We start from the raw sequence: 25,088 nt of genomic DNA on the forward strand, positions 1-25,088 counted from the left end.
TGTGATCTTTGAAAAAAAAAAAAAAATTCTTAAGAATATTTGGGAAATTGTAATTCTAGAAATGAAAAGTAACTGGACAATTTCTCATTTTACACACTGTTGTTCCAATAATTATAAAGGCTGTTCATGTGTCACTTTCATGCAAAACTTTGAAGGTGACTTATTCAAGTAAGTTATTCTATTATACCACCACACAGTCGACATAAGAAACTAATCTCTGTTTCTGTTTAAGTTGACATTATCTTACTTATGTAGGACTCTGGGATTGCTGAACATGTTTTGTACTTATCCTTAATTTAATTTTTTTAGATGCATTCCCCATTTTTTAATTGAAAGATATGTTTATGCCAATATATTCTTTATATCATTACTGTATGATTTTCTGTATGATTTTAAGAATTTTTACTCACCTGTAGTCTAAGTTATAGCAAGATTCTTCTGAGGACTGATGAAAGTTATGTGAGTCAAAATATTAGTATGAAGTTAGATTTTTTTTTTTTTTTTTTTTACTTAAGTTGGAAAATTAAAAACATTCAGGGCAACATACCCTAAAAGCATAAGATGCAGCTTATAGTGAGGGAACTGTAGTATTTTAAAGCTTTGATTTTTATTGTTAACTGTTACTCTGGTTCTGTGGCTTGTTCTGAGCTAGCCAGAGATGATCCTTTGTCCCATTTCAAGCTGCTACTGTCACAAGAAGCTGTTGCTGGTACTTTAAACAAGGAAATTACTTAAAATAACTCCTGAAGTGCCATGTCATCTTCAAGAGAAGGACATTCATTTATTGATATGTAAGATGCCTTGTGTGTGGCCTCATCAGCTCTGGAGGTGCAGAGCATGTGTTTCCCAGGCTTTCCTCCTGATCCAAGAGTACGTTGTATCCCTCACTGATAGTTGTTCACCAGGGTGGTCTGTCAAACAGGAGCTTGGCAATTTTACCTCAGGAAGTCCACCATCGCCTTAGTGGTTTTCAAGCTGTATGAGTCCATGTGCCATCCAGTCTGCTTCCAACTGGTTGCTGTCTGAGAAGGGTGGGAGAGTACTGCTTGCAGTGAGGGGTCATGAGACAATCAGCTGTGCCAGGCTACTGAAAGGACATCTATATCTATTTAGTTTCTTAAGGAGAAGGCTTGTGACCCTTACAAGCAGAAGAGGGTATTGCTTTGTCTTTTTCCATTACCAAGGATCCCTCGTGCCACAGATTTTGCTTTCTCAGAAGCATCTGCTTTGCAGGGTTATCAGCAAGTTGCTGCTGCTAGGCACGCGGGAGTTTGCCGGCTCCTTATCTGTCTGAGTGAGCTCTCCATAAAACTGAGGAAATTGTTAAGGAGATATGAGCAAGATGTCTTGCATGTTCCTTCTGCTAGATACATGAAGGGCTGCCTGCCGCTGTTTCTCTGGCTTGATAGTTTGGAAGAAAGGCAAGGTGGCTGGCATATCCACTGCGGCAGGCTCACGTTTGGATAACTGCTGGATAGATGCGACTCTGTACACCCTGGTTCCCTTAAAGGATGCCTTGCAGGTGTTTTCCTAATGACCTCTAGGGTTAAATGGGATTAAGGAAAAACTAATGACAAGGGCTTTTCCAGGTCCTTTGTACAGTTCTGGGAATCCAAGTCTTCTGCTGTGTCAAGTTGAACAAGCAATACAAGGGAAAAAGTGGTGGCGTTGGTTTTTTTTGTGGGAAGTGGCTAAACTACTCAAAGGGTGACTGTGTTACTTTGGATATCTGCTGGTGACCTCCAGTGGAAGAAAGCCTAGCTGTTGGCTGGAGGTGCAGTGCTGAGGTGATGCTGATGTCCTTTCCATGGATGTAGACCCATCACTGTTTCTGAACAAAGAATTATTCTCTGCTGTGGCCACAGAGAGTGGTGATTTGCACTGGGCTGGTGGCATTCTTCAATTGTGCATCTAGTTGGCTCTGCTCAGTGTTATCACACAGTCCTCTTGACAGTCCTGGTAGCTGGAGTTTTCCCATGTAGTGTGTCCTAGTAAACAGAGATACCTTTCCCTTTCCCCTGAATTGGACTGCAGGTACAACAGGCTGGCTGCCTTACTGCTTGTGCTCTCTTTGGAGGGGTCTGCCTGTGATGATGGCTCTGGAGATCCCAGGGTCTGGCACAGGGTTGTTTTTGGGGTGTAGATGTAGGCTGCTCCGAGAAGGGTGCTCAAAGTGCAGTGTCTGCCTCTTGTGAGTTACTGTGAAGGGTGGGGTGGCCTGGAGGTGTTGTCCTTGGGGGCATCCCCCTCCGGTGCTCCGAGGTTGCGCTGGTGTGAAGCCTGTGTGAACAGAGAAGGAATTGGAGCCAAAGAGCGTTACTTTGGTTGGCACTCTTGGGGAAGAGGTGGCTTCAGTGTATTACGTCACTGTTTAAAACAATAGCATGTATACTTGGTAATAAAAGTCATATTTATTCTGAGAGGGCATTGTACAAGTAATTCTAACTGATTTACTTCCAAGTGAGGTGTCATGAAACAGCGAAGAAGGGAAAATGAGGTCAGTTGCCTAGAGGGCACAGTCAACAAAAATATCCCTAAATTCCTTACTTTCAAAGAGGGAGGAGATCTGAGCACCTCCAGTGAAAACACCTGACAAGGGTGGCAGAAGCTGTAAAGTATATAGAAAATTGAGAAAATAGTACAATTTGGGTATACGGGTATTTGTCTTTCTTTGAAGGTCTTCTTTTCATCTTTATGTTAAAATGTGTTGTAAATTTCCTGTTAGTTTCTACTTCCCTTGCCATTGCTCTGTTGACTTACATTGTAGGTTTTAAACCCCTTTGATGCTGACAAGTGTATGATTCCATATCTGCGTCAATCTGTCAGCACTGTATAGTCTTTGTAAACGTAAGACTTTGTCCCAGGTGCCTTATTTTGGCAAAGGAATTATTCTTTTATCGTCTGAGATAGAATTGGGTACTTATACAATCAAATATTTCTTGTCTCCAAAGAAACTTAAGATTGCAAGTGTGCATTTTCAGTGCAGAAAATATTAAGAAGGCATTTACTTTTAATACCTCTGGTAGGAAGGGGCTCAACTGCGTCACCCTGCCTGAGCTCAAAGGATGTATTTGTCACCCGGCTCAGGCCCAGAGATCTTCAGTCCCTTCATTGCCTCCCCAAAACTGTTGGTATGTGCTGGTTCCCTAATTTTTAGGGTGTGTTAGGGGAGTGCCTCAGAGCTGGAAAGCCAGCAGGGACCTGCCTGGCGTGGCGAGTTGACATGAGGGTTGGGGATGGGGCAGAGTAGTCAGACAGTGCAGCCTGGGAGCTGGGAGTGAAGGACTTCTGGGGTGCCCTGCAGCTTCTGCTCTGGTGTCCCTCACACGTTGTTTCCTTCGCTGTCTAGAAACATCTCTGCTCTGTGCACCCAGGTCAGGCCCGTTCAGGCTGTGATTCTTTCCTCCCTCCCCTTCCCACCAAATTGTAGGCTTAGGTCACTGTCATAATGTGATGTTTTCAAATTAATTAAAATGGAGTTTTCGTATGTGACTTAATATTGCATGCAGCAAATGTTTTTTTTTCCCCTGTGTACATATGATACTGTATAAAAACATATGGTATTAATTTGTAGAAGATGGGTCTCATAATGGGAGGTACAGATGTCTAGCTTGGGGAGCTTGGTCCCATAAATAAAAATCATGGATAGTAATACTTCAGAGTGCATAACATTGCTCTTCTTCTGTACGTGGTGTGTGCACATATGGCAAAAGAAAATAGGAATTTTTATTTATAAAAGCGTCTGCCTATGGATTGTGCCTTATTTCAGGTTTGATGTGTTATATGCCAAGCACTGTATTTCGTTTTCCTTGATTATTATTGGGGTCTGTAATCATAGCTACTTAGTGTTATGAGTAAGTGCTGGTTTTACCCTGTTTACACAAAGGAATACGTCTAAAGTTGAAGTCAGCAATTTAACCTCTAGATACATGGGGAAAGTTAAAAGAGTACAATGTCATTTTTATTTGCATTTTTTGCTGGCAGTTAACCCTCCACTGAAGTGTTTTGTTTGGGAATGCAGTGTAAGAGTTATGGCTAATATTAGTCATGCAATAATTTTAAAAAGACAGATTGATGTTACTTTATATAACTGATTGACATTTTCCAAAATAGACTGATACCTTTTTAGAACAATAATCATGGAGAACATTATCAGCTGCAAAACCATAGGTGGCACCTATATGTTGATTTAGAAACTGGTATCTCGCATGTTTTTAACATGCTGGTAAAGAAGGGGGTGTTCGTTAGAAAGGAAAACAGAGGATTTTTCTGAATAATTTCTATTAAGAATTATCATCTAAATCATTTATACATCTAAAAGGTGACAGGTTTTTTTTTACTTACTACCAGCATTTAATGTTTAAATCCCAGAATTCTCACAGTCCCTGCCTGCATCCTCTTTTTGATGAGTGTAATTTAAACTAAAGTTGGTAAGAGCTCTTTTGGTCTTCTGTTTCTGTACTTCTGGAAACAATTTTTTTCTCACTTTACTAGCAGCACATTTTTTTTCAGCTGCAGAGCAAGCGGTGACTGTCAGCCTTCCCTTTCTGACCAGTCTTGAACATTTCCTCTTGCCTGCTTAAAACATCAGAACAGTCTTCCATGACTGTGTAAGTTTTGATGAACTCGCTGCCCATGTACCCACATGGAAAGGAGACTGCTTACGCCAAAAAAGAATGAGGTCTAAGAATAAAGAACAAAAGCATGTAATGCTGTTAGTGGAAATCAGAAACAAGGATTACATGTATAAAATTGTGATCAACTAATAATAAAATACATATGGGATGTTTTTTTAGGGTTTGTTTTTAATTTTGAACAGTTGCTCCTATTAAATGATTGGTATTTAATTTGCATGTTTTGTTTACTTTTTCTTATTTTCCAGTGTTTGGTTTTTTTCTGGTTTTCCCCCTATTGTTTGGTTTGTATTATATTCTCTTTGTTTTTCCCCTCTCCTGGAACAAAACAAAACCCCTTTTAAATCCTTACCATTGAAGTTTGTGTTGGTTTTTTTTATTTTATTCAAGTCCTGATGCTCAGACCTTGTGGACAGGTGGCACAGTAGTGAACACTACGGTAGGCTAGCTTCCAAACTTGCACATGAACTCATCTGTATATTCAGATCGGTAGCTGTACATCTGTATACTTAATTTGTAAGTGAAGGGACATACCTATGCGTGCAAGTACCAGTAAAGCTTTGCAGGGAGCTTTGTTGAAAAAAATACATGTTTTTATCTCTTTTCTGCTGATGTTCAGAAAACAGAAGTGGTAGCGAAGGGAGAGAGGGAAGGAGAGAATCTGTGGTCCCGAGTTGCTTCCTGCTTGCTTGGTTGTCTACTGACATTTAAAAACGACCAGAAATACAAGGAGGGGAGGGAATATATTAATGTAATTCTGTTTTATTTAGTGGGGTTCCTGCTGGGTCGTAGGACACCATGCCTTTGGAAGTGCTTGTTAGCGTATGTAATAGAGAGGACTGCAGACAGTTCAGTCATTACGCCCCAGGAACTGGTATTTCCCAGGACTATTTGCTTAGAAGAAGGAATTTGGTAGGAAAGGAGACGTTGCAAAGGCTCACGGCTTTAGCAGTTGCCCTCGAAGATAAAAAGTAAGAATTGTGACTGGGTGCCCTTTTCAGTCTCTTTTCTTTTGCTGAGGTGACAATGGAATTTGCTGCTGCCCTCTTTGTGGGGTGGGTCTGTGGGGAGGGCCTGTGAAGCAAACAGCTGGATCAGGGCAGAGCTGCATTGCCCTCCGTCTCTGCCATGGCACACTCTGCCTGGCTTCTACTAGAGGAGGTCCTCAAAAGCAGGTTTGCCTCACGTGCGGAGACACATGCAACGACATTGCGTTAGCTCCTCTGAGAGAAGGTGAAATCCCAGCACCCACCTTCGAAGCTGGTTGCAAACACCTCCTTCCTCATGCTGAGCCCGAACTAAACCCAGATGGTCCGTCCCTTGCAGTATCCTTGAGGCCTCCCTCTCTCCTACCCCCTTGCCTTCAAGGATGCTTCTTAACAGCATCCTCTCTGACAGTTTGCTTCTGAACAGACCTGTATCCCTCAGTATGCTTGAGTGCTGGCCCACCTTGCGCAGTGCTGCTCTCCTCAGCCCTTTCTGCTTCTTCCTTGCCCTCTCTCGTCCAGCTTCTGCGAAAGCACCCTTATCTACTTTGTCTTACTGGGTCTTTGTTAGTGGTTTGTTTGGACAATGAAAACGTCTTTAGACTCCTGCATGGATTTCCTTGCCTGCTGTTTGGGAATGCTCAAATTGTTTTACGATTTATTCTGAATGTAAGGATTACACTGTAATAAATTGACTATGAATGCGTGCCAATTTCCTTCAAGCATAAACAAAATTACTGAATTGTGCTGTAGGCCTTATATTTGCAAGTAACAGGGTTATAGGTCTACCTAATAGGTCCTTTAACATGGTAAGAGCTAATGTTCTTAGAGAGCTAATTGCTTTTAGAGGCACAGAAGTGACTCCAATATAATTTCATGGCTGTAACTGTGCTTTACTAGATGGTCCTGGTATTTCCCAGGATAGCTTAAATCGGGCTTTGTGGCCATGCTTATTTTTTTCCACTGTGAAAAGAAAAATAAATTATTTAAATCTTTCCTCTCTGTGCCTCTCAATAATGGAATTACAAATACTGTATCTATTTCACTTCCTGGTTTATTCTCTTTGATATTTGTGGAGCCTGAAGTAATCTCACACAGGCTTTATTCTCTTCTTTGGGAGAAGATTAGTTCCAGTGGTTCTCTTAGAAGATTACAGAAAAGGTGTACTTTTAAAATGTGTATGATGTGTTCAAATATTTTCCCAATAAGCAGCATGAGGGTTGTTACAGAGAACATATTTTGCATACGTTTCTGTAATTGATATGAATTGTAGGGAATGAAAAAAATCAAAATTGCAGAGGAAAACCTCTGTGTCCATATGAAGCCAGGTAATACAGAATGCATTTGGAAGGAGTGAGAAAGGCAGATCAACTGACCAAGGGTCAGAGCCAAACGTGTGACAAAGGAGATTCGAGTGAGGTCATTCCTTTCCTTATTTTCCTAGCTGTGGGCAATATGTTTTCTTTAAAACTAGAGCTTTAAACACAATTAGGGTTGTATGTAAGGAAAATATACTGGGTGTCTGTTGAGTTTGGAGACTGACTTCTGTTGTCGCTCGGTGGGACCTGAGGTTCTGTAAGCAATTCCAGCTCTTCCGAAAGTCTGCACGAGTTGCAAACCTGCTTTTAACGTGATGCCACTTGTGTGATTGTACCTATACAGGTCACCTGGGTTCCCTTGTCCCCTCGTTCTCCCCTCTGTTGGATTTTGCACTCCCAGGAATAGCTGTTTCTCTTTCTAAAATGTATGCTTTTGAACCAGGAATTTCTATGTGTGGGCAAAAAATAGGAATGTGTCTTCAAAGCCTTTGAGAGTCTTCATTCAAGTTGTATGAGAATTAAAAGGGTCAGAATGGCAGGACCTGAGACAAAAAGGTATACTTCATTTTGTCAATACAGAAGTAAAACCCAAACTGATTTCTTCTGATACTTCTCAGTTTAGCTAATTGTTATAATTCTATTGCAAGTCTGATAATGTGTGATGTTCCATTTAAAGCTCCGAATCTGAGTCCATGAGACTCACCTTTCTCTAAAAGAAATAAGCAGGCTTCTGTATTTTATTGTTGGAGAATGAAGATAAAAGCATGCACTGAGTTGAACAACTCAGACGCTGGAATGCAGCAGTCCCTCCAAAACCAAGGAAACACAACTGGTGCAGTCATTTTGTGGGGGACAGGCTTCCTGGCTGCAATCATCAATCCTGAATTCTTTCTCGGTTTGTGTGGAGTGGAACAAGATCGTGTTTATTCTGAAACAGCCTGGGATGGCATATCGAATAACTCTTTTTGCAAATGTTCAATAGTATATATGTTATGGTTCTAACACTTTTTTTGATAATAAATCATTTCACATCATCAATCATACACAGAGGCCAATGATCTATACCATCATTTTAGATAAGGTGTGTATGTGTATCAGTTTACCATAATTATAATTTATCTAATAGGAAGTAGAAAATAGGTAGAGTCTAAATGGCTGTGTAGGAACATGAGGTCCTATTAAAGGAAATGTCATGAAATATTTTAATCTTCTTAGAAGTGCTGCATATAGTTCAGGCAGATTAAGTTTTGGCATCATATCTGTAATCTCCCATTTCTGGTGCAGTGGATTAGAATATTAAGTGTAATAGTTTGTGTCATTGCCATAATTTCCTTCCTGTTTTCTTCAGTTACAGGTTGGGGTTGGGAAAGGAGGAGGGTCATGTTCACCAAGGTAAAAAAATCTTATGCAAATAGTAATGAGGATGTGGCTGGAAGCAGTACAGTGTGTATGTGTGTGTATATATATATATATATACACTTTTTACACTTATATGTATACTTTTTAGACTTACAGTCCGGCAGCCCTAACTTTTGCCTGCTTTGCATTTATTATTCATGGAGGGGTTTAAAATGCCAGTTTGTGGGGTTTTCTGGGTTTTGTTTTTTCTGGTTGTTTTTTTGTGGGTTGTTTTTTTGTTTTTTTTTTAATCTCCAGAGCAGTTTTGAGCAGGTATTAACAGCGGCTGATGGTATTACAAAAAATCCTAAGAGACCTGATTCTCTTTGCTCAGCCTTTTTTATGCTCATTTAGAAAGTGAGTACTGTTTTATATCCTCTCTGCAATCACTTTGTACTCTGTCTTTGGAAGGAGAACAGAGCTTTGCCTCAGTTCCTACTCCTCTGGCTTTTCTTTGGAGCTTAAGGCGGATTTGGGCAAGTTTGATTGCAACTGACATTCAAAATGTCCCATAAGGTCACAGAGCAGCCAAAATAAAACTCTAAGTTGGGAGGGGAGGGGTGCTAACTTTGGTCAGTTCACCAAAAATACTGGAAATTATGTTGATTCATTACTGTTATCTTTGCATGTACTGTATGACACTCTTGAAAAGTCTGAGTTGCAGGAGAGTTTGCAGTCAGTCATGGAAAGAATAAAGTATAGAAAAGGTAGAAAGGAAAGGATGCAGTTGTTGCAATGAGTAACAAGATTTAGGAGCTAGAATGAAAAGCAGAAGTACAAGCCCAGACTGAAGTTTCTCTAATGCCTTCTAAAAGTTACAAAGCACTTTGAAAGGGGTGAGAAATATTTTTACATTTTTCTGGAGACCAAATGTCCAGACTTGGGTCTTGGTAGGTACTGCTCAGGGGTTACCTGCTGCTTGTGAAAGACAGTGATATTGGCTCCTGTTTGACAGGAGGTTTTAGCTATCAATGAAATAGAAAGAATCTTCTTAATATGTTAAACCATAAAAAAAGATGAAGACATTCACATTTAAAAAAAATAATTTAACTTCAGTTAGGTAGTGTCACTGTGGCTTTATGCAAAATCCAGTTACTTTAGGACAACCTGCTTTGATGGGCACATCAATTACAATTCGATATTTTTTAACAGAAGACTTCGAAAGATGCTCAAAGCTGCACTGCAAAATGCTGGATACTGTGCAAAGGGGTAGTGTGACAGAAAGAAATTTCTTAAACATTAGGTTGAAACCATTAGAATAAGTGATATAGTAATAAAAATTCTTGATTTAACACATCCTTGGAATCAAGGCCTTGCATTATCTTCGTGTCTGATCTTTGGGATGCAGCTTTGCCTAGAAACTGTGAAAGATCAGGATGCCCTTCTGTAGGCGCTGTGGCTATAGGAAGGTCTGGCAATCACTTCCCAGGCCAGTGTCCCAGCCGAGAACAGGGAGCTCAAGCCAGGCAACTGCTACAGCCATTAGATTAGAGCTTTCTTGGTTAATTCAGTTAAGAAGTCTTAGCACCTTGCAGTGCTACTTGGCTTTTTGAAAGGAGGGGGGAGGGATGGGGGGAGCTTTGGGCTTAGGAGCTTTACTTATTCCCACACTTCTGTAGCTCAGCCTTCAGGTTGAGAAAGGGGACAGGAGACCACATTGTTTCTTTCTCCTTATCTTTTTAGTTGTTTAGATTTGAAAAGTCCTGTATTTATATTTAAGAGCACAGCATCTCATGGATGTGATTGCATAGTAAATAGTTTTCAAAATGGGCTGCAGTACCTATAGGCATTTTTTAGTTGTTTAAATCTAGTTAGATGTTGTACAAACTTAAAATACTTACTCGAATTACTGCTTAACTTTGTAACTCCTATGTCAACAAGATAATTCTGTTTTGAGGGTGCTACTCTATTTATAGCTGCAGTGCTGGAGTCTGTCACAAACCCACAACAGCAGAGCTTCCTTTTATCTGCCTTGCAGTTGCTATGGGTCAGATCTCGATCTTTAATGCTCTGTGGTCCAATGGTGAAAGACTCCAGACATCTGAGAATTGTTCTTGTTTCTGCCACTGATTTGCACCATGAATTTGGACGCCATGCTTCACCTCTCTGGGAAATATCCACCCCCTTTTTTTTTTGTCCCCTCTTACAGCCTTTGTGTATCTTGTTTCTCAGGTTGTTAACACACCTAACCATGTGTTGGTGTGATGCTCAGAGTCAGTGAGCCCCAGTATCAGCTGAGGTATGGCTGCAATAATACTACTAATAGCTTTTATGTAAATGGCCAAACATACACTGGCTTTGGGAGTGATAACTCCCTTTGCACGGGCATTTCAGGAGCTGCTGCTGCAATGTAGCTGTAGTCGGGTATGTTTTTGTCATTTTATATAACTCTGGAAGTAACGTGTTAGTTTATTGGGGTGCCAGAGAGTGTATCTGTAGGGGCTGCAGTGCTCAGGACATTGCAGGTACAAGAACCCCAATAGCAATGGTTAATGGCCAGGATTACTTAAAGAAGCTTGTAAGGCCAAGCATACGAGGATTGTATTTTCAGTGTACAGCTTAAGGAGGTATAATAGTCCAGTTTGACAAGTAATTATATCACTTGATAATGCAGTGCTTTTTTGCACTGTTCTCAGTGCTGGAAATTGGCTGATACAAACAAATGTTTGTGAAACTTCTAGTCTTGTAGAACATTGAATTGGCTTTCAGTTTGGAACCTGTTTAAAGACAATGTTTAAGACTCCCCATCGGCTTTGTTAGGCAGCTGTGGAAAAGGACCATATCTGTTTAACCCCAAAGAGTTGAATCCTAATTGAGGTTAAACCCAGTAATTAATCAGATGGCCTCTTCCCTTGTTCCACTCGTGACAGTTTTTATTCAGGAAAGACCCAGACCTGAATATTGATTTCCAAAATTTGGCAAAAGTGGGTGGAAAAAAGGACCCTGTACAGAAATTCCTAATTTGTAGGCAAAAAAGGTGTTTCCTGCTCCTCCTTTTCACCTGTGTATCATCCACTGTTGCATTGTTTTTCAGGAAGAAGATAACAGATTATAGAGACTGGTATCTTTTTGCTTTACATTCGTACAGTATTTAGTAGCTGGACTTTATCCTTTCCTGGAGTCGGTGAGCTCTCCTGCAATGATCCTGTTAGAGGAACTCCTCTTCTCTTTCAGCAGTGTTAATCTATTATGTTTGGTTCAACAGTGTATTTATATTCTGTAGTTTTTATGACCATGAATATCCTTGCATTTAGTATGATGTTTATACAGCGATGTAGAAAGATCATATTCAGATCCAAAATTAGTGGCTAGCATTATAGAAATGACAAAGATTATCTTCTTCTCATCACTCCCTGGTTTAAAACACAACATAGTCCTTAATTCTTGAGTGAGAAAAATAGAAGTAAGGGTAAAACTAGCTTTCTGCATGCTGAATTTATTTGAACTGCCACTGAAAGTGCACCTTACTAACTGATTAATCTCTAGCTGCTGTAGTTTACACATGACAAGTATCAGTTATGAACTGCTAAAAAGGCACTGGAACAGACAGGGAGATTTAGATTTCACGGGAAGGAAAACAAGGAATAAAGACAACTGGACTACTATAAAGTAACTATTGATGAAATCAAAATCAGGCTGACAGAACCTGAAAAAAATTACATTATTATGGTGCAAAACAGCAATTAATGTGATGAGTCATATTTTCTTACAGGCTGAGAAGGGACACAGTTGGTCACAAAAGGAGAGGCTGAAGAAAATATTTGTGCACAGTTCTTATCATAGAGTCATAGAAGGGTTTGGGTTGGAAGGGACCTTAAAGATCGTCTAGTTCCAAACCCCCTGCCATGGGCAGGGACACCGTCCACTAGAAGTACTCTTCCCTTAAGTACTTGCCACAACATGAAGCTCATCAGTGCTTAGTGAAATAACCCAAATCTGGTTTCTTTCCTTGTAAATGTAACAAATGGTATTCATTAAAAGAATTGTTTTTAATGGCTCCTCTCTGGAAGAGCTGGAGTGCTTCGCTTTGCATCCTTGATGTTTCTAATAAATAAATGCATCTCCGGTGGGTGGAACAAGAAGATTAACTGTGGTAAGAGACTGCAATAACTGCATTGAAGAATGGGGTTTATACCTGGGGGCTCAGTTTTGTACTGAGACAAATAGGCAAAAATCTCATTGGCTGCAAAGGGCACTTGTCTGAGTATCAGAGGTCAGAACTGACTGTGTAAATTGGAAATGAGAGTATTGCAGTGCTCCCTTTTAAGCTATCTGAAGAGTAAACTATTTACTAATGATTGGAAATAGATGTTAATAAGATTTTAATAGGGTTTGAGAGTGTTGTTAGTGAAGATGTTAATGGAAATATGAGTTTTCGGGGGGGGGGAGGGAACTGCTGGAGAGTAAACTTACCATTTAGTAATCTGAAATGCTAAATGACTAGTGTTTGTTTGAAAATTACTTTAAGTGACTGTTTGTTAGCAGTAGCTTACATTTTCTGGGGGAGGAAAAGAGATCTCCTTGAAGATACTTGTGAAATGCAGCTGCGTTTTTTGAATTTTAAATAGAAAAAATTAACACCTAAAAACTTTTAAGAATGTGCTGCAGAAGTAACATATTTTCTGCAACCACAGTAATAGCTTTTTTGTAATGAACTGTGCTTATTTCCTACCAATTAGGTTTTTTTTTGGAAAGCAGTCTTCTACAAAATTTTAAAGCTTACAGTATGGGGTATTTGAAATACTTTTTTAAGATTTTTTTTTTTTTTTATGACTCTTTCTGTGAATGTGGGATTAATTATTTTTAAAAACATATGACTCCTCCAGATTTGTTATAATATTATTACTAAGACTGATTGCTTTTCCCCTTCTCTCTTTTTTTTTTTTTTCCCCCTTGGCTTTAACTTGTTCCCACCTATACATTTTTATTGTGTGATATGCAACTAGTGCTAACTAAGCGTATGTTTGGAGAAGGACTGAATTTAGTGGAAGGTCACAACAAAAATCCCATGTTGTTGGTCTTGTCAACAGATAATCTAAAAATAAAAATCTTAATTGGCAAACTATTTTTTCCCTATTTTTAGTTTATTCTTCTTTTCTCATCTACACCAACCTTATGGTATCAAGACTGTCCTCATTATCCTCAAAGGGTCTTTCTCGTTTGCGCCTCTTCGTGCACAGTGGTTTGTAGGAGTGACAGAGATGAGGATGCCTGGAGCCACCACTGTGTGGATTATGCACCAAATACTGCTTCACTGGTGTCTTTCTCTGGTGGGGTATTCAAAGCAAGAAACGTTGAATCAAGTGAAGCGAAAATAAGATCTGACCCGCTCCATCAGCTAAAGTTTTAGCTGTTGTTCTCTCCCAGCCTGAGGCCCTCTCTGTCCTAGCCCATAGAAATGTGAATTGTGGATGTGGACAAATGCATGTGGCTTTGAAAGGTTTTGCAGTTCAAACAGAAACTGGGGATTGGGGGTTGATCGAGTCCCATGAGGGATGACAAGGAATTGGTGAGTGGAGTGGGAGCAGTGTGGCAGCGGCCTGTAGCCTTGGCTCCTGAGGAGCAGTTGGGGCTGCCAGCCGTGAATGGGCCTAAGCAACATGGATTTTGAAGGAGAGATTTGCAGCAGAGCGGCGAGGTTTTTTTGTCAATATTTCTTGGAAGGTTCCCCTTGTCATTCATGTCCTCCTCTCTCTGAGGGCTTTTATGACGAGAAGTGGCATTAGTGCCCACTCAAAGTTGGGAGTCGCTGTATTGATTCATTAAAGAGAGATGGAAAGCTCAGGCTGGGAAGAGCCCCACAAGAAAAGCAGCTTATGTTTGGTCAAGTAGACCAGGCCTGTACCCGGCGATTGAAGGGTAGGGTGCAGTCTCTGAGAGTTAATGGCGTGTTTTTAATGTACAGCAAATGCTCATAGGACCCTGAAAATGGCCTTGAGTCCTCTGTGCTGAGTATCAGCTGTGCATTTCAGGACACAGACTTCTCTTCCTTGAGACAGGACTTAGTCTGGGGAAGGTAACGAGCTGGCTTTTTTGGAAGGACAGGAGGAGCACTGCCCTGGAAGCATGGCACAGAGCCATGGCCTGCTGCAGCATACCCCACCTCGCCCTACTAGAACCCCTCAAAGTACATGCTTTTAACGTATTCAATCTGTTAGTTTTATCTTTTGCATGGTGTGCTGTGGTGGTTAAATTTCAGCTGAGGTGGGTCACTGAGAGCAGGTTGTTCCAAAGGTAAAAGGCCACTCAAGAGCTGCTGAGCAGGTCTGCAGGGTTAAACTGAGGGACGATAAGCTGAAATCTGACCTCACTTAGGCTGCAGTTCAAGTGCACAGGGTCTGTGAGAGGGACCCAGTCTGCTCTAAGCACCTTCAGCTGCAGGAGGAGGGAAGCCTGGGCAAGGTCTGGGAAGCCCAACCTGCTTGGCCATGCTCAGCACTGGGGATGCTTCTAATGCAGCACCATGAACATCTTTCTGCAGTGATTAGTGTTGGATTCACAAGCAGCACAGGTCACATGCACAGGACACGACTGTCAGGAGAAGTTTAAGAACTGAGATAGCTACATGGAGAAATTGTATTTATTGGGTAACATGCACTACTACCAAGATGTTATTGCCATTGATGCAGAAGCTAAATACTCCTTTATATATTTCTTTTCCTGGGCTTTCAAATAAGGGGAGGTTAAGGAATGGTGTTGGGGTGCGTATTAGCTTGGTAATTCATTGTCATTTATTAACTTGTACCTGGAGCAGAGAGGCAGGGCGGGTGGAAACTCACAGTCCTTCCATAAGGCTCTTTACCTTTAAAGGCAAAGTCCATACAGTTAGTATTTCTTATCAGAGAATCAAGCATGTATGGTGTGAAAGGATTTGTGACTTGGACACACAAGGGGCTTATCTTCAGAGAGAAAGGTATGGCTTTTTTACTTAGGGGCAGCTAACAAGCGTCAGTTGTCCCAAGATAAAACGTAAGGACGAGGTGCTTTTGTTTTAATTCTAGATAAACTTGCAAAGTCAGCCAAATGGGAAGATAGAACTTAATTTACTGCATTTACATTGTGATAAATCCACAATGCTTGATCTTTGATATGTTTTTCTCTTGGAATAGGTGATATTTATTACTTAACTGCAAACCATGCCTTCTTTTTTAGAAAATGGAAACAAGTTCAGACATAAAAGACATCTGAAGCTGTTCCTGAAATGTTAAGAACTTACTATTTTTTAATACAAGGAAGAATTTTGATATACTGTCATAATAATAGTACAGTAACTTAGTTTAGAAGGGGCCACTGGAGATCATCTTGTACGATCTGCCCCCCACTCAAAGTAGGGCCAACTCTGAAGTTAGATCAGGTTGCTGCTCATGTAATCCACTGATAGTCTGAATCAGTTTGTGGCTTTTGTTTTGGTATATTTGACTGTGAGGATGACCTGTAACTTCAATGACATCATTATAACCTTTGCACTTTTTAAGAGGAATTCTTTGCTAGGCCAGTGGTAATTTTTGCCAGTGACTTAATGAGTTCCAGATGAGACCTAGAGGTTTCAGCTTGTTGGTTTCTTTTTTCTAGTTGCAGCTATACTTAAGATGAAAGATCCCTTTTGAAAGCCTTAGCAACATACATTTGGCAGGGTGAACCAAAACCTAGTAACGTCAAACTATAAAAATGGTAAGCTTTCAGTCAAAGAGGAATCAAGATAGAAGCAAATAGTGGCCTTTTAGTAAACTCACCAGTTTACTTCCCAAACTGTAACTTCAGTAATTCTACTTTGTCCTTGCCCAGCTGTAATTAAGGTTGTAGATACCAGACGAAACATTAATAAAAAATAAAAGGGGAATAGCAAAGGAAAAAAGTAAGGGTACTGTCAAGCTATAAGAATTTACTCAGGCAGAAAGGCACTTCTGAAAAATTCATTATGAACAGTGATGCTAGGAAGATATGTACCATGAAGTTTCTGGAACTGACTGTTGTGAATTGAATTAGAGGTTTGGTGTAACTAGGATTACTAGAACTTGGATTCATTATTTCATCTTTAATACAGACTCCTGTGCCATTCCAGATTAGGAGATACGTATAGCAGAAATATTAAATTAAAAATATTATTCCAGATATTAAAAGTAATTTTTAATATCTTGGTTTGCTTCTTGACAGTAGTTTGTTTTGATGCTTTGACACAGTTCATCACTATCTGCTTTCACAGATATTAATATATCCTGTATCTTAAAATGCTAACCAAGAATTGCTTTTTGGTTTATGTTTATAGCCGTCGGTCTGGCCAGTATACAATGAACCATGACCATTCCAAGAAGACCGCCGATGGAGCATCATTTGACCGCTCAGGATCCCAGGACTCCTTGGATGAACTGTCTATGGATGACTACTGGAAAGAACTTGAAAACATCCATGAAACAAGAGGAGATAATCATGAGGAACGAGTAGCACTTGTAGTGAAAGAGCCAGATGGTAATGAAATCCGTTCTTGTGAATGATCGTAACTTTACTGATTTACAGATTTTTCTTTAAGTCTTATTTCAAGAGATGGCACCCACCAAACACATTTAAATCAAAAAGGAGGTCACTCTGCTGAACATGTACTTTGAAAATTCTGTTGCCTCTGATGCATATCGCCAGAAGCAGACAGTGCCCTGAAGGAGAATTGTATTGGGGATAAGTAAAAGGCTGTTTTTCCTTTAAATGATATTTGCAGAACATCAGAAAGTTGCCTGTACTTGCAAATCACAACAATCGAAGCTTTATTTGCAGTTTACTGTTAAACTAACTTACCCTTTCACTCTTTGTGTATGTTGTTCATTATTGTAGCTATTGTGGATAGAAACCTCTCATGCTTTAGAAGACAAGCCAATGATTAACCGGTTTAAGTTTAGTGAGTAACTTTCTGTGCTTGTAACTATTGTGACTGTTCAGTTTTATTATTTTTCCTTCTCAAAAGCATCGATTATGGGCCATTCCTGAGGGCATGATCTTAGAAGAAGTTGGGCAATGTCTTTATTTTTCTTGTCCTGTCAGACAAAAGAGGAGTAACGTCCTTAATTCCACTCTTCTCTCAAAAATTATTTTTTAATGGTGCGGTATCTGCCTCTCTCCCATTCTTACAAGAGGCCCATAGTCTCAGTAAATTACAATGGTGAGTTTCCCATTTTGGTATGGCCTCTACACGAGTGCAAATAACATGCTTCCTTAGCTTTCAAAGGGATTTGCACTTCTGCTTCCCTAGGTGTTTTGAAACATCACTGCTATTTACGTGCTCTGAAGGGGGTAGCAACTTGGCCTCTGGAGAAGGCAGCAAGGCTGTGTGCCTGAGGAACAGGGCATATGATGGAGCTGCGAGGCTTTCTCCAGAGCAGCAGAGCCCATCATTCTGCAGTGCATGAGCTTTTTCTCTCACCCCAGCTAACTGATGCTGCTACGCCTTCAGGCTCTGCACTCCAAACGCCACCATTTCATTTTTTATTTATATATAGCCTTCTTCCCCCTAGTTACTACTCCAGCTTGAGCCACTGACTCTGGCATGAAGCCCAAGTGAGTCAGCACAGTTGAGTTGATCGCCTTGAGCAGATGTTGCTCTGCCTCACACCTTGCCTAATGTGCAGCACCTCGCTTGGGTACAAGTACTCCTGAATGTGTGGGACACTGCACCTGGGTGATGGGCCTGCCTGGGCAGGGGCTTGCTTGAGATGCGGCCATGCAAAGGCAAGGCAGGGGAGAGAGGAGATATGCCTTGCTCATATCTGCTCTGGAGAATGGGTGTAGCCCTTCTTTCCAGCCCTAATAACAAAATCTGAGAGAGTTTTGTCAGAGGCTTGGGATTTGGCTGCATGGCCATAGCAAAATTCATACTTAAATTTTTGTGTCTGTTTTCTGAACACTGTTAATATTCAGGTGCCACTTGGATATGCACTGGGCACTGTGGGAAACTGCAGTCAATAGTGAAGTTGACATGCCAGCTTTGGAGTAATTTTAGATATCTGATAAATGGAAATGTTGCTTGAACATTTGAGAGGGTTGTTGGCATTCAGCACAAGCTCAGCTGCTACAGGCAGAACTTGGTGTTTCAAAGAAAGTATCATTAGAGAGATACTGATTTCAGAAGCAGTTTTGCCATCAGTGACAGTATTTAATAGCTTTCTCCTCTTTCATGTGCAGTCATCTGTCAATAAAGGATACCTTATCAGCTATAAGACTAAAGCAACAATTGTTTTGTGGGCTGTCAGCAGGCTGGAGACCATGTCATAAGAACTGATTAAAAAATAGCATTAAGGTGACTTCTGTAGCCTGGTTTGTCCTTCATTAAATTGAGCTAGTGAAGGGCTGTAGGATTAACGTATCAAGAAAAGTGGGCAGAACCATGTCAGTAAGGGAACTAGGAAGATTGAGGATTGAACTAAAAAGCAATGAAGCAGCAATCATCAGAGGCTTTCAGACTTCCCCATACACATTTATATCCAGGTACATTTATAAAATGGTATATGATTTAATAGAAGTGCTGTAGGTTATTATAAAGATTGCCCCATAGCAATCTGTGTCAGAGTAACTATTTTAAAAGCTTTGATATCATGTTAACCCTTTTGAAGCTCTTTAGAAACAACAGCTTTTTTCCAAGTCATGGTAGCGTAAGTAATTGTTCATAACTGTGGATCCCCTTAGTACTTCCCCTGTGAACTGCATTAACTATATCATGCCATTAACATCCAGTGTGCTTAACAGTACTCAGAAGCCAACGTTTATGCCTTTTTCTCTTCACCTTGCTCAGAGGGAGAACTGGAAGAAGAATGGCTGAAGGAGGCAGGTCTGTCAAATCTGTTTGGCGAGGGCTCTGGCGACTCCCTGGAAAGCATGCTTTTTCTGTCCACACTGACCCGAACCCAGAAGGCAGCGGTAGAAAAGCGAGTAGAGACTGTCACACAAACCATGAGGAAAAAAAACAAACAGCACCAGATTCCTGATGTCAGAGATATCTTCAGGCTACAAAATGACTCAAAGGGAAAAGTAAGTTCCTGTTCATCATTTTGTTTCACTCTGGCAGAGAGAAGAGAAGGACATGTAGGGGTGGGGGGAGAGGAGAGGGACACAGCACAATGCTAGCAGTGGTGGAAAGCACGGCGAATTGTGAGTGGATTCAACTTCCTCCTTCCTCCAACAGCTTCCCCTCCTTTGGCAACTCCTTGCAAATTCAGTAGAGGTGGAATGTAGTGGGGGGAGTTTGTAAGCTCAAATGTATGTTCTGGAGGTGCAACTTCCCTTTCACTGTTCTACTTTGCATGTGTTTGCAGAAAGGATATTAACTCCATAAAAGCTTTCCGGGATCTGATTTGGAATTGACTACACCTAAAAATAACAAAATCTAATACCAGAGCAATTTAGGTAAAATATCATATAGCTTAAAGCAGTATAATTTCCCTTTCAAGTATGTTATTTCAGTAAAGCACAAGAAATACTCATGTTCCTGTATTTAAGCTACACATTGTAATGTTTGAAAATCACGTCACAGTGTTCAGTAGACTTCTGTGTCTCTTAAACTATGTGTTTTGATATTGATGATATCAGTGAGAAGTAATGCAAACAGACAAATGATTGTAGCCATTTAAGGTGTATAAACCAGAAGGTTAGAATATTTATTGAACATAGAAGTAACTGAAAAAAAAACCCAATGCTTTTAAACTTGTCTCCTTGACTGAAATAAAATAATACAAGTGTAGGCCCTCAAACCTATACTGCATTCCTTTCTCCAAAGCAACATAATTATTCAGAAATCATTGCTTGTGGTTATTCATCTAATCTGTCACAGCAAGCCTGTAGTGAAGTAACTTCTACAACCTCCCTAGGTAACTTGCCTCAGTGCTTTGTTGCTCTTCCATCATTAGAAAGCTTTTTATGTAACAAAAGAGGACTGAAGCCATCTGCAGCTGTATGAAGTCATTCCAGTTTAATAATAGCCTCTGAAAATCCTGTAACCTCCCTTCACCTGGAGGAAAGCAGGAGGAAAGGTAAAACAATAGCGTTGATGTTTTGCATCAACGCAACAATTGTGTTGATGTTTCTACTACATTTCCTGCTATATTCTCAAAGAGAAGCTAGACTTTTGGTACCTTGATAGCTTCCCAGTCTGCTTCTACTGCTCTGTGAAACAATAATAATTTTCTGGGCAGTCATGCTATCTTCTTCCACCTCTTGAAGTCCCCGATTTTAAAAAAAAGTAAATATACAGATGTGTCTTGGTAGGAGAAATCTTTAAAATTTGAATTTTTTTTCTCAGTATGAAGTTATGCAGCGCTTGAGTAAAATACAGTTAAAAATTCAGAGTGCTAAACATTCATTGTTGATTTGAGTGGCCAAAAAGATAATAAAAATAATATGTGGGTAAAAACCTATATGGGTATGTGTATACCCATATATACATGGGTAGAGATTGTCTACAAGTTCTGAAATATTTTTTGCTGTAGTAAATGTCATCCAGTTCATAGAATGTGACACATCTTGAGACTGGGTAGTGCAGCACTGTAGAAAGGAGAAGATGGTTCAAATCCTTTCCTGTTTTGCTGCCTCTTTGAAGTGTCCTAGTTTTGCTGTTGGGAATCTAAGCTGTAAGTACAGATATTACTGTCAGGCCACCCTGCAAAAGGGATGGGATTGCTCTGTAGGGGAAGCAACCATGTAAGATTTTGCAAGAGGAAGGAATTTGGACTGAGGCAGTCAAATTGTCTTCTCCAGATTCCCTTTCCATATCCTTTCCAGTGCAAACTACGGCTTCAGGTCAAAGACTACATTTTCTTATTCTTTGCAACTCTGGAAAATTAAGTCTTATACCCACTTAGCTTTTTAGGAAGAAGGGGAATAGACTTAATTAACTTCTTTTTTAACTACCTAGATTTCAGATCCCCTTAGACTTTGGCAAAGAGTTTTCTACCAAAACACAAAGATGTGCTTCTGCATTACCCCTGTATTGCAGGAGTATGTGTTTTAATTCTGCACAGAGTCAAAGGAGTTTCTACAACCATGCATTTGGGGTTTATAAGCATGCATATTTATTGTTCCTTTCTTAGGTCTGTGATGGAAGTGAACCCTCAACTGTGAGAACAAGTGAAAACAAAAATGAAACACAAGATGGAACCAAAGGTAATGCTAAACAACTCAGTTGTTTGTTTGTTTGTAGGCTTTCAACTACACAAGCTACTACATAGGTCCATATTTCAAGAAACTTTTCAGCAAAAGAAAATCAAATTTTAGGAGAAACCTGTTCTGGCCTGTGTATCTGTGGTGTAAAATTTTTAAGTGTGGCTGCACATAGTGTTCTTTGAGCCGTCTGGGAAACCTTGTTTGTTACCAGTGATAATCTTATAATCATCTGGGAGAAGTCTCTCATATCTTATGTTTAGGTCTTTACTGATCCTTAAGTTACCCTTCTGGTTTATCTCTACTGTATAGAACAGGAAATGAAGCACTATACATAAGTTCATCAGTGCATACAAGAGAACAAAAACAAATGGACTATAAATATCCAAAAAAAGTGAGAACTGGCTATATATCTGCAGCTCAAAATGAAAGAAAAACAGGGAAGGAAGAAAAAAGTTGTTGACTTTTTTAAGGCAAGCGGAAAGGAAATAGTGTTCTGTGTGTGTAGGACAGGGTTGTGTTCAACAGCACGTGATTAGACAAAAAGGGTGCAGTACCCATGAAAGACACCTCCTTCTCACTGCCAGGTAGGACAGAGCATCACAGAAATCCTTAGCTGATTCCATAGTTTCTGTTTTGACAGTATGAATTTTGATGAAAGACTTTGACAAAGCTTTCTGGTGTTCTTCAAGTCCAATAATAAATGGGTGGCTGCCCTGCATCATCTTAGGTTTCTTCAAAGTAGGGGTTGCACCATGTCTGTTATACCACCATACCCATCACTGTAGAGATGAGGATATTAACTGATAGCCATTTAAGCTTTAAGATACTGCATTGCTATTCTGCACTGTTTGTATGTTGGGATTTTTTTCTTTTCCTGGGGGACTGGATAGCATATAGGTGTTACACTGAACCTTGTAGCCACTTAAATAGTCAAGCAGGCAGATCAAGTTCCCTACTGCAAGTTCCTTACCTGTAATTAAGCCACCAAATAAAATTCTGCTCCTGGTCTAGAATACTGACTAGTAGTATTTTGGAAGAATTGTTACTTTAGGATTAGACTTAGAAGACCGCAACAGACAAGACAGGATGAGCATGGAAATTGAAGTGGGAGATATTAATATAAACCAGCCCTGAATATCGCCAAATCTGTGTGTTTCCAGAAGTGCTGTTAATCCTTCCCTCCCTCCTTTCAGCAAACCTCACTCCAATATGAAGGGAGGACTGCCAGACTGCTGGTTCAGCACAAGGGAAGGAAGAGGTGCCTGGTGCTTGTGTCAGTAAACTGCACTGTAGGATTCAGAGCTGGAAAATTACCAAGCAATTATTACAGAATTTTTATCACATCTGGTTCTTTTTTTCCTGTGGCCCTGATGAACCCTTCAGAAATGGGAAGTCCTGAAAGGCAAATCCCATATGCTAGCTCTCCTCAGCACAGATTGTGATGTGGATGGCAAATGCAGCCTGCTTATATCCTGATACACTTCTGCTCTTGTCAACATGCTAAAAGTGGGCTCTGCTCCCAAGATTGGAGCAGGAAGAAAAAATCAGTTCAATCTGCAGTCAAACCATGCAAGTTCAGTGGTGTCAAACGCACTGCACCTGTTTCAGTGCTGTGCTGTGCTGTGATCTTTCCTCCAGAATGATGAGCAAATTAGTGTTATACAAACAGTGAATGAATTTAAGGCAAAAAGTAAACAATGCCTGGTATTTCAGAGATACTAAATATTTATGAAATCCAAATCCAAAGACAGTATTTTAAAATGGAAACCCCCTTTGACAGAGAAGTAGTACCCGTTTTACCTGAAAAATACGAGTATCATCTCAGACATTATAAAAAAATCTAAAGCTTAAATTCAGATGTCTTAAAACTGTTAGAGTGGATGACTCTGGCCCTTCTCCAAAGGTGATGACTCTGTTCCTAATTTGGTATTTGAATGCTGCATTCCCAAATGCTTCTGCCAGACTGAAGTTGATAATGGTTTGCCCTTAGAGCATATATGGGCTATGTGAACCTGCGCTCACTCCTCCTTTCTTGCCAGTCTGACACACCTTGTTTCTTGCCTAAACAATGTAAGCAAACTCAGGGGATAATACAAAACCATTGTGTTTATTCTTTTCTGCCTGATACTACTCAAACAGAACAGTTTAATGAGTTCCTGAGATTTTTTTGTTGGTAGATGCATGTTTGAGTTTTTTTGGAAGGACGTTCAATTACTGGCTTTAAGTGCCTCTTTTTTTCATGTAGGAACAGAATGTGTCTACAGAAAATGAAAAGAAAATTCAGAACCATGTATTAAGCTGTCAAAAGACATTATCATTTTAACAATCCATAACACTCACTAAAGACCTGCAAAGCTAGCAATATGTTCAACAGCTACGAAAGAAAAAAAGTAATTCTCTTTGGAAGCCTGTGAAAAGGAGTAAATAACCGTGTTGGTTGAGACATCTCAAGAAATAAAAAGGAAAGAATAAAGCAGATGAAAAGCTAAATACTCGTTAGCTTAAATAGGGGAGCAGCAAAAGTCAGTTTACTGTGGGACTGCAGTTGTCCTAAGCACGTGGGATTAGCTACAAGGGAAGAATGTTAGATAAAACCTCTGTATAAGGGCAGTCTCAAAACGTAATGATCTGGCAAATGGATGAAAGAATTGCATGTACTATGCGTAACATGAGGGAAAAGAGCTGTAATATTTGCTTCCTGATAGGGAAAAAGACTGAAACGTGGTTATATTTGTTAATTAAAGAGTTTGTTTCTGCTTTTCATTTTACATGATAAATGAGGAATCTATGGCCACAGTGATAGAGTGTTAGTGAAAAGATTACAAAGTTTTTTTTATTTTCTATTTAAAATCATCTATGAATTGGCATTTTAGAGAAATGCTTTGTCAGTCAAAAAAAAAAATCAGCCATTCTACACTTCCAATTATAAATTAAGATCTATCAGCATAGCTCCATCTGGGTATACTCTAGATTCTCTAGCAAAACTAGGAAATAGCAAAGCTGACACTTAAGCTATTTCCATGTCCTATTAAAAAGAAACCAAAACATAACCCCCACCCCACTCTTGAATAATTCCCATCATTTTATGTGATCTTTAAATAGCACTGTGAAACAAGGAAAGGGTACAGGACTACTGTAAAAGACGGTTTCCACATCCTTATAGACAATATTTACATTTTTCTGTATCACACTTGCATTTCTCTCATGAAATACTGCATGTAGTTGGCAGGTTGGCAGAACACCAAAGCTGCTTCCTCTTACAGCTGCTTCCTAGTTAATGAATGCATAACAATAGGAGCAAGGCTATACGACCAAGAAGAAACTCCCCACAACAGCAACATTTCCAGACATGTGCTGCTTAAAATGTGCACAGCATTACCAAGACATCTGCTTTACACGGCACCTTCATATGACCAGAGGACTGAAATAGGAGCCACTGCTTTATTGTTTATTAACATCAGATCCCTCCCAGGCTGGTAGGAAGTACGTAGGTCACGTATAGGCCACATTAGCATGACAAAAGTCTTGGGGGTACAGGGAACAGTTTTCCTTTAGTTCGCATGCGTTAAACAGTTTACATTGATATATACAGATAAACACACAGGGAGCCCAAA

General features: G+C 40.0%; 1 protein-coding gene across 4 annotated transcripts in view; it reads left to right on the forward strand.

Moving 5' to 3' along the window:
• The window catches only part of ARHGAP18 (Rho GTPase activating protein 18), a 95,677-nt gene that overhangs the window by 40,744 nt on the left and 29,845 nt on the right, over positions 1-25,088 (forward strand). For all 4 annotated transcript variants that reach the window (XM_069787383.1, XM_069787382.1, XM_069787381.1 and 1 more), the window contains 3 exons: positions 16,604-16,803; positions 19,112-19,347; positions 21,402-21,474. In XM_069787383.1, the coding sequence (XP_069643484.1) occupies positions 16,626-16,803; positions 19,112-19,347; positions 21,402-21,474 (487 nt within the window). In that variant the 5' untranslated portion in view covers positions 16,604-16,625. The remainder of the gene's footprint in view (positions 1-16,603; positions 16,804-19,111; positions 19,348-21,401; positions 21,475-25,088) is intronic.

This window comes from Haliaeetus albicilla, chromosome 7 (assembly GCF_947461875.1).
Source record: "Haliaeetus albicilla chromosome 7, bHalAlb1.1, whole genome shotgun sequence".
Taxonomy (NCBI): domain Eukaryota; kingdom Metazoa; phylum Chordata; class Aves; order Accipitriformes; family Accipitridae; genus Haliaeetus; species Haliaeetus albicilla.